Raw genomic sequence first — 7313 nt, forward strand, 5'->3', positions numbered from 1 at the left:
TCCTCCACATGTATAACTACTCATAGGTAAGCACCTTTAACACACACAGTGTCTAGTAAACCTTCAGACGACGATAACGACATTAATTAATCTCAGGATATCAAATATACACAATCGAAATTTGTTATTGTTCTTGTACTCTAAAATCTCACACGTAATAATAAATCATTCAAAAATCTTATTTGCCTTGAGAGTCAAAACGCAGGTGCTTTTTAGTAAACAGGTTTATTTTTACTTTTCAGTTGTACATAATTAACCGAAACTCGATTGTGTTTTGTATGTATGACATTGGGTCCGAAAGAATTTTTCCACTATTGACAAAATACTATTTTTTTAAATTACAGATCCGCTTTTACGTAAGTACCAATTAAAAAATTTCGATAGCTGATCGTTAAAAAAACAAGAATTTGAATATCTGATTGGTAATTAAAATGGTTTATGGGATTAAAGTTCCACTACAGGGATGTTGCACAATTTGTTAAATTCTGCAATATTACTTGTATACATCTTATATCTGTATGTTGTGCAATATACAATGTGTATTTCAAATTAATATACGTTACTTTAAAAACCAATTTAGTTCAACAAGATTCTTCCTCCCGGGACAGGTCCGCTGTCAGGACCTGTAGCAAAAAGGTAACCACAAAATAGACTTCTCTATAATAATTCTTCAGGATGAAGGAGTCTTTGGAAAATTAATCTTACAGTACAGCCACATAGGGAATTGGAGTACCATTGAATACCTCACATAAGACGCACTACAGATGTCCCAAAAAAAAAAACCTAAAATGTTCCGCCACCTAGCAAAATATATTTGTACCAGTTCTATTTATTTGTGTTACTACAGAAGGTTTAGTATTACTACAAATGTTTTGAAGTAGTTAGGTGGTGAAGCGACGAGGTGAAGCGTGAGGTGTTTGTGTATTCGCACTACTGCATTACTACATTTCATGATTGCGTCATTTTTATATTAAAGGCGCATCCCTGTTATGAAAATATTCTGGGGAAAATTTGCTTTGGCTGCAGAAGATTATAGCTCATTTTTATCTCTTTTCATCTCATACCTCGTACCTTACTCTTCACATCTCACACCTCACCTCATTTGAGGTGGGACTCCTCATTCCTCAACCCCTCATTTCAGGATTTGAGTACCTCATTCCGAAAGCGTGTTCTACCCAACAATATTTTGGAGAGAGATGGGAGGAGAACGACAGCAATACAGGCGACCTGAATATATGTAATTAAGTCGAAGTAAACTGTTGTTTTTTGGCGATCTGCAGTGGTGCTTGGGATTTGGGGTCTGTTCTAGAGGCCAGGACTATTCTAGCAGCAATGATGATGATGGTAATTTTTGAAATCGGCCGGAGCTAATAATAATGTTTATTCCTATCTCATATGCTTATCATGAATATTATTTTTGTATTAAAACAATGCTATAAACAGGTTTCGAGTTTTACAACAAACTCCACAAATTGTTGTAACTGCGATTCAAATAAATTAATTTTGATTTTTAACTCCACCAATTATGGATACCATTCACAAATGTCCAAAATGGCCAGACTTGTCAATTCAAGTCAGGACCTTGAAGTTTTTGGTGTAAACTTAATGATATTTGTCAGTCATTACGCAAGTAATATTTTATATTGATATGCGATAAGCCATCATCTCTATTGTTTTTGTGTTCTATTTTTGTCACAGATTTTTTTATTGTAATATTTCACTTTGTATTAACTTCGTGTAATATGTAATGTAATAATTGGACTTGGTCCTCTGGTAAATAAATATTATTTTCTCTGTTTCAGTAATCGGTACAAGATATTTAAAGTGACGCCATGGCGAAGGACCACTCACCATTTACAGGTATGTTACTTTACGATAAATTATTTCGTATTTTTATCGTGATTCATAAGTTTTTTTTTAGGATCATGGTATTATAACAAATATAATTGCTTGAGGCCAAATTTAGCACGCGTAAGATATCAACGGGCGGGCAAGTGCGGAAATCCTATTGCTTGCGTATTTGGATTTCGTTGATTAGGAAAAAAACGTTTACTAATGTAAGTTAAACGAACTTTATTGCAAAGCAATTATATTTATTCCTGACAAATTGATCAAAAATTTATCTAGCTTACTTCATTGTTTTGATCTATAGTTCTCTGATGATAATATTCAAAGTCTAAACATAATGCGCAATAGAGATCTGTAGATTAAACAAAAGAAATATCAAGAAGCATTTCATCATCAAGATCAATTAATTCAGAAATATTTGAACTAATAAAGCGGAAAAATGTTTTTTTTTGTAGCAAGATTTTGCGATATATAAATTCTCATCATGTGTAGAGAAGATTTAAAATATCCATTTAACTGGAGACATCCAAAAATATGAGAAAATTTTGTTTGTTCCATTTGTTCAATATGAAAAGCTTTGATAAGTTTGGTAGTGAAGAAAGAAACATTTGAAGGAGTAATTGTTGAAAGAAAACTTTGTTCGATTAAATTTATGTATATTTATTTAAATATATGTTTTTTCGTTTTTTGGAATTATTTGGGTTAGAGTGCTATCTGCCACTAGATAATTAGTGGTAGTAGGCGGGGGCTGCGTATGCCACGGGGGCGGCGACCTTGACGGCTTGGGCGAGGGGCTCGCGACGGACGACCGCGTTGAAACCATTGTGGTCATCAGCGGTGTAGTCAACGGTCCTCTTGTATCCATCAGCATCAACCAGGGAGTAAGATCCCTTGACGACATCTCCGACGCGGGATTCGGTCTGGCTCTTGGCATCTCCGGAGATGGTGTCGGTGACATCGTAGGAGTAAGTGTACTGGGGGTTTGAGTCGTATTCGCTTTCAATCTTGGCGACCTTGGCGTAGGCGGGAGCAGCGGCGTAGACCTGAGGAGCGGCATAGGATACCACCTGGGGGGCGGCGTACTTGGTGACGGGAGTGGCGTAAGACACCAACTGTGGAGCGGCTACCTTAGCGTAAACCTGGGGGGCGTAGGATACGACCTGGGGGGCGGCAACCTTAGCGTATACCTGAGGGGTGGCGTAGGATACGACCTGGGGGGCGGCAACCTTAGCGTAGACTTGAGGGGCGGCGTAGGATACGACCTGGGGGGCGGCAACCTTAGCGTAGACCTGAGGGGTAGCGTATGATACGACCTGGGGAGCGGACACCTTAGCGTAAGCGGGAGCGGCAGCGTAGACCTGAGGAGCGGCGTAAGACACTACCTGAGGGGTGGCGTACTTAGCGTAGGCAACGGGAGCGGAGGCGTACACCTGAGGAGTGGCATACTGGGCCACGGGGGCGGCGGAGTAGACCTGGGGGGAGGCGTAGACCTGGGGGGCAGCGTAGACCTGAGGGGCGGCGTACTTGGCGTAGGACAACGGGGCAGCGTAGGACAGGGCGGGCTCTGCGATGAGACCAGCGCGGGCTACTGCCACGACGGTAGCGAAAAAGAAGACCTTAAATAGAAAAATAATATTAAAAAATTGTTAGTTTAATCGTAATTTTTATTAAAAGGGCTTTAAAATAAATTAATATTAATTGTTGAAATAATAACAAATTAAAACACGACAATTTTAGTCGTAAAAGCAACTTGTTTATGAAGTTTTGGTTAAACTTGGAAGAATTTCGTTGGCATTTTATTGAATTCAAATTTGTTAATAGTTGTAGTATTGATAAAAATTAAGCGTATGCGCACTCTCAAATAAATTTCGGCTTATAAGTTTTGATGAACTTGCGAATATTTAAAAATTCATCAATAAATCTGTGCTACCGGCCATACACTTTTCTTTAAATCATTGAATTTAGTGATAGATCGTAAATTATTTATCTCCTTTAAAACTTTGATTGAAGCACTAAACGGATTGGAACACATCACAACTAATTTCTAAAAATCACTCGAAATTATAAAAAATAAAAATTAATACCTTGAAAGACATGGTTTTGGATATAACTCGAACAAAGGCGAATACCTTATGATTGTGCTCTGATTTCGGGCTGAGTATTTATACTAATTTCTGCTATACTTAAAACCAATAGTTGATTATGCCCGCCATATTTGACATTGCCCGTGAAGGAGTACAGCCTCCTTGGTCAGTTCCGCTCAGGGCTGCCACCAGTAATGCGGATGTCATTGTAATAAGGCTTTAAGAATCGCGATTTCAGAAGACAGGTCTGATATTAATTTTGTTTTTTTTTTTTTTTTTCTATTCTGTTTATATTTAAACTAGGTAATGATCATACAAATAATATTGTGTGGTTGAGGTGGGAATTAATGTGTACTGTTAATGGCTTATTATATATTGTTGTGTTTCATGAATACTTCACGTCATTTGTGCTGTGGTGTTCGCGTGTTAAAGTTATTTATATGGTGTTATTTCTATGTGAGCCAGATAATAGCGAGAGACTTCCCAACATTCCTCTTTCTCATTTCCTTCCCATATTCCAATAACCATAGCAAAGTTTAGTACAACTGTACTCTATTCACATCGAATAGTGTACAGTTACAATTGACAAAAATTAATCAAACTAACACATGAAATCGGTGAATTGCAATAAAGAGAGATGAAGAGAGGAATTCTACTTTAGGTTTGGAGAAGGGAATGGCGGTCTTATTTTTGAATAATAATATCTATGTTTTAATACATTCCTTGCGCAATTAAAAATTCATATTTATTACATAAAAGAAATTAAGTATTATAATTTTTGCCGATAAAGATCGCGTCAATGAGAATAGACTCTTTCAAGGATAGATAGGATCTCTCCTCGGTGGCCCAAAATTTATTTATTTATGTCTATTCTTGAATACACATTTTACAAATGATTACAGTGGTTTATATTGTAGTACAGAGAAAAAATTCAGAAAAAAGGTATAAAAAATAAAGAACATAGGTTGATATAGGTAAAACTATGTGTGGGTTATATTGTATGTTACGTGAACACCTCACTAGTAGAACCTGTGCTGAGGTGTTAACGTGTTTGTGATTAAGTGTGACAGGTATTTTTTAATTTTATTTTATTTGGAAAACCAACAGTTATAATAATTACAAAGTATGGTGTATTAAGTGTTAATTATTTAACCAATAATAGGTTTTCACTTAAGTATTTTAATTATTTAGTAAATATATAATATTTATGTATGAAAAAAAGTTACATTAGCCTATAGGGATGGGATGGGGAAGGGAGGGGTATGGGATGGATCTAGTCTGTGTAATGTGTAGCATGTACGTAATAAAAATAAAAATGATAATATAATTAATTATTGATTTTAGGTTTGAAATTGTGGGGTGCTGAGTTAAATAAGTCTAATTCACTGTATGAAGTATTAAAATTGTATGAAGCACGGTGAATAAAAGCATTTTGTTTTGAGTTCGTGTTACATTGAGGGATGTTTAATGTGTGATTTTGTCTGGTTTGTCTGATGGGTACTCTTAATTGAATTCTTTCTAGTAATTCCGGGCAATCTATCACAGAGGTGGCAATTTTTTGTAAAAATAGTACGTCTGCGGAGTTTCTACGACTTTCCAGTGACGAAATCCTGAAAAACGCTGCTGACTCCTCGTGACTCAGATGAGGACGATAGGCCCGAAAATCAAGGTATCGTAGAAAACGATGTTGCACTTTCTCAATCCTTTCTATGTGTGACTTATACATGGGATTCCAGACTTGAGAGCCGTACTCCAGAGAACTGCGTACATACGCAAAGTACAGCATTTTTATGGTATTTACTTTTTTAAAATTTTTTCAGGTTCTGAGTACAAAGCCAAGTACCTTGGATGCTTTTGCAACCATGGATTCGATATGGCGCTCAAAAAGTAATTTCGGATCTAACACTACTCCCAGATCCTTAGCCTCACTAGTCATTTAGCTCAGTATTGTGCCGTTAAGGGAGTAATTAAAAGAAATGGGATTTTTATTTCGGGTGAAGCTGATGGTGCCACATTTTTTAACATTTATTTGCAGGTTGTGTTCTGCACAATAAATTGTTATGAAAATAACATACGATTTTCACTCTAAGTAAGAACCTGTCAAATCTGTGATTTATCTTGTCTATTGTTTATGCTCTGGCAACTTAGAACTTTAACAGGAAGTGAGAAAAAATTCAAGATGGCTTGACTTCCCGGCCGGGCACAGGAGAGACAGGCTGTCCGGTCGGGGGGTCAATTATTTTTCTGTAGGTCGGAGGATCTAATCGAAAGTTATTTCATGGATTTGTGATTAATACCGAAATGTTCAGTTTGTGCTTCAAGCTTAGAAGTCTAGTAATATTTCCCGCGAGTGGAATTCGCCCCGAATGGCGTGAATAATGATAACGTTTTTCACCATGTGTGGCCTTGGGGGTAATCAGAGTTTATCCAAGCGATCGGTGATTATTTCTGCCGATAAACTGTTTTCGCCGAGTGCATTTTGATTCGGAGCATTTTTAAATCGGACCTCACATCTGATGCCGTCGTCTACTACCTACATGGCTGAACCTCACATCTGATGCCGTCGTCTACTACCTACATGGCTGAACCTCACATCTGATGCCGTCGTCTACTACCTACATGGCCGGACCTCACGAGGCCGTTGGCCAGCCACATCTTGATGCTGCCGTCTACTCCTCTTGGCTGGACCTCACTGGGCCGTTGGCCAGCCACATCTTGAAGCTGTCGTCCACTCCTCTTGGCTGGTACTCACTGGGCCGATACCAGTCACATCTGAAGCCGTCGTCCTCTAGCTACATGGCTGATTCATCTACTCCGCCATTCGCGGCACTCAGTGTTCGTTCCTCATAACTAAATACGTTCTTATTATTTTAGACAGGGTAGATAGATTCTACGTTCTGGTCGATGGGGGTAAGTTTTCACCTTTTTTGTATTTCTCTGTGAAATTTATCAAATATAATTTGTTACGGCCAGTCCAAAGTTTATCCAGATTACTTTCATTCTACAACCTTGCAACTTCCTTTCGAACGTCATGCATCTATTATATAATTCTCCCGCCCTGTATGTAAATTAAAACATAACATGGCTTATTCATAACATGGCGCATCAACGTGGTTGGTTCGTATTTGTTCTTATTATTTGATTTTGAGTCGAAGTTGCAAGCATTTTAGTAATCATGTGTATTTGTTTTGTTTCGACGTGTCTCACATAAAACATAACCTATAAATGTTATTAGGTACATAAATGTCAGTCAACAGTGCGAACTTATTAAAGTGCCATCAGTGCAACCAACATAAATAACGATTTGTACGCATTATTATAATTTATTTTTATTTTACGGGCAATATTATTTTATTTTACGGGCAACACAATACTATGTGT

At 37.5% G+C, this 7313-nt stretch overlaps 1 protein-coding gene across 1 annotated transcript; it reads right to left on the bottom strand.

The window, feature by feature from the left end:
* Positions 1-2492: 2492 nt before the first annotated feature.
* LOC149417308 (uncharacterized) lies at positions 2493-4022 on the bottom strand. The gene is made up of 2 exons (XM_089640203.1): positions 3933-4022; positions 2493-3464 (listed from the first exon to the last, which is right to left on the bottom strand). Exons 1-2 carry the CDS (start codon positions 3942-3944, stop codon positions 2577-2579), a joined length of 900 nt encoding a protein of 299 aa, XP_089496329.1. The 5' UTR covers positions 3945-4022; the 3' UTR covers positions 2493-2576.
* Positions 4023-7313: the final 3291 nt, after the last annotated feature.

The sequence above is a fragment of the Hesperophylax consimilis genome, chromosome 15 (assembly GCF_061612785.1).
Source record: "Hesperophylax consimilis isolate HC1 chromosome 15, BYU_Hcon_1.0, whole genome shotgun sequence".
Taxonomy (NCBI): domain Eukaryota; kingdom Metazoa; phylum Arthropoda; class Insecta; order Trichoptera; family Limnephilidae; genus Hesperophylax; species Hesperophylax consimilis.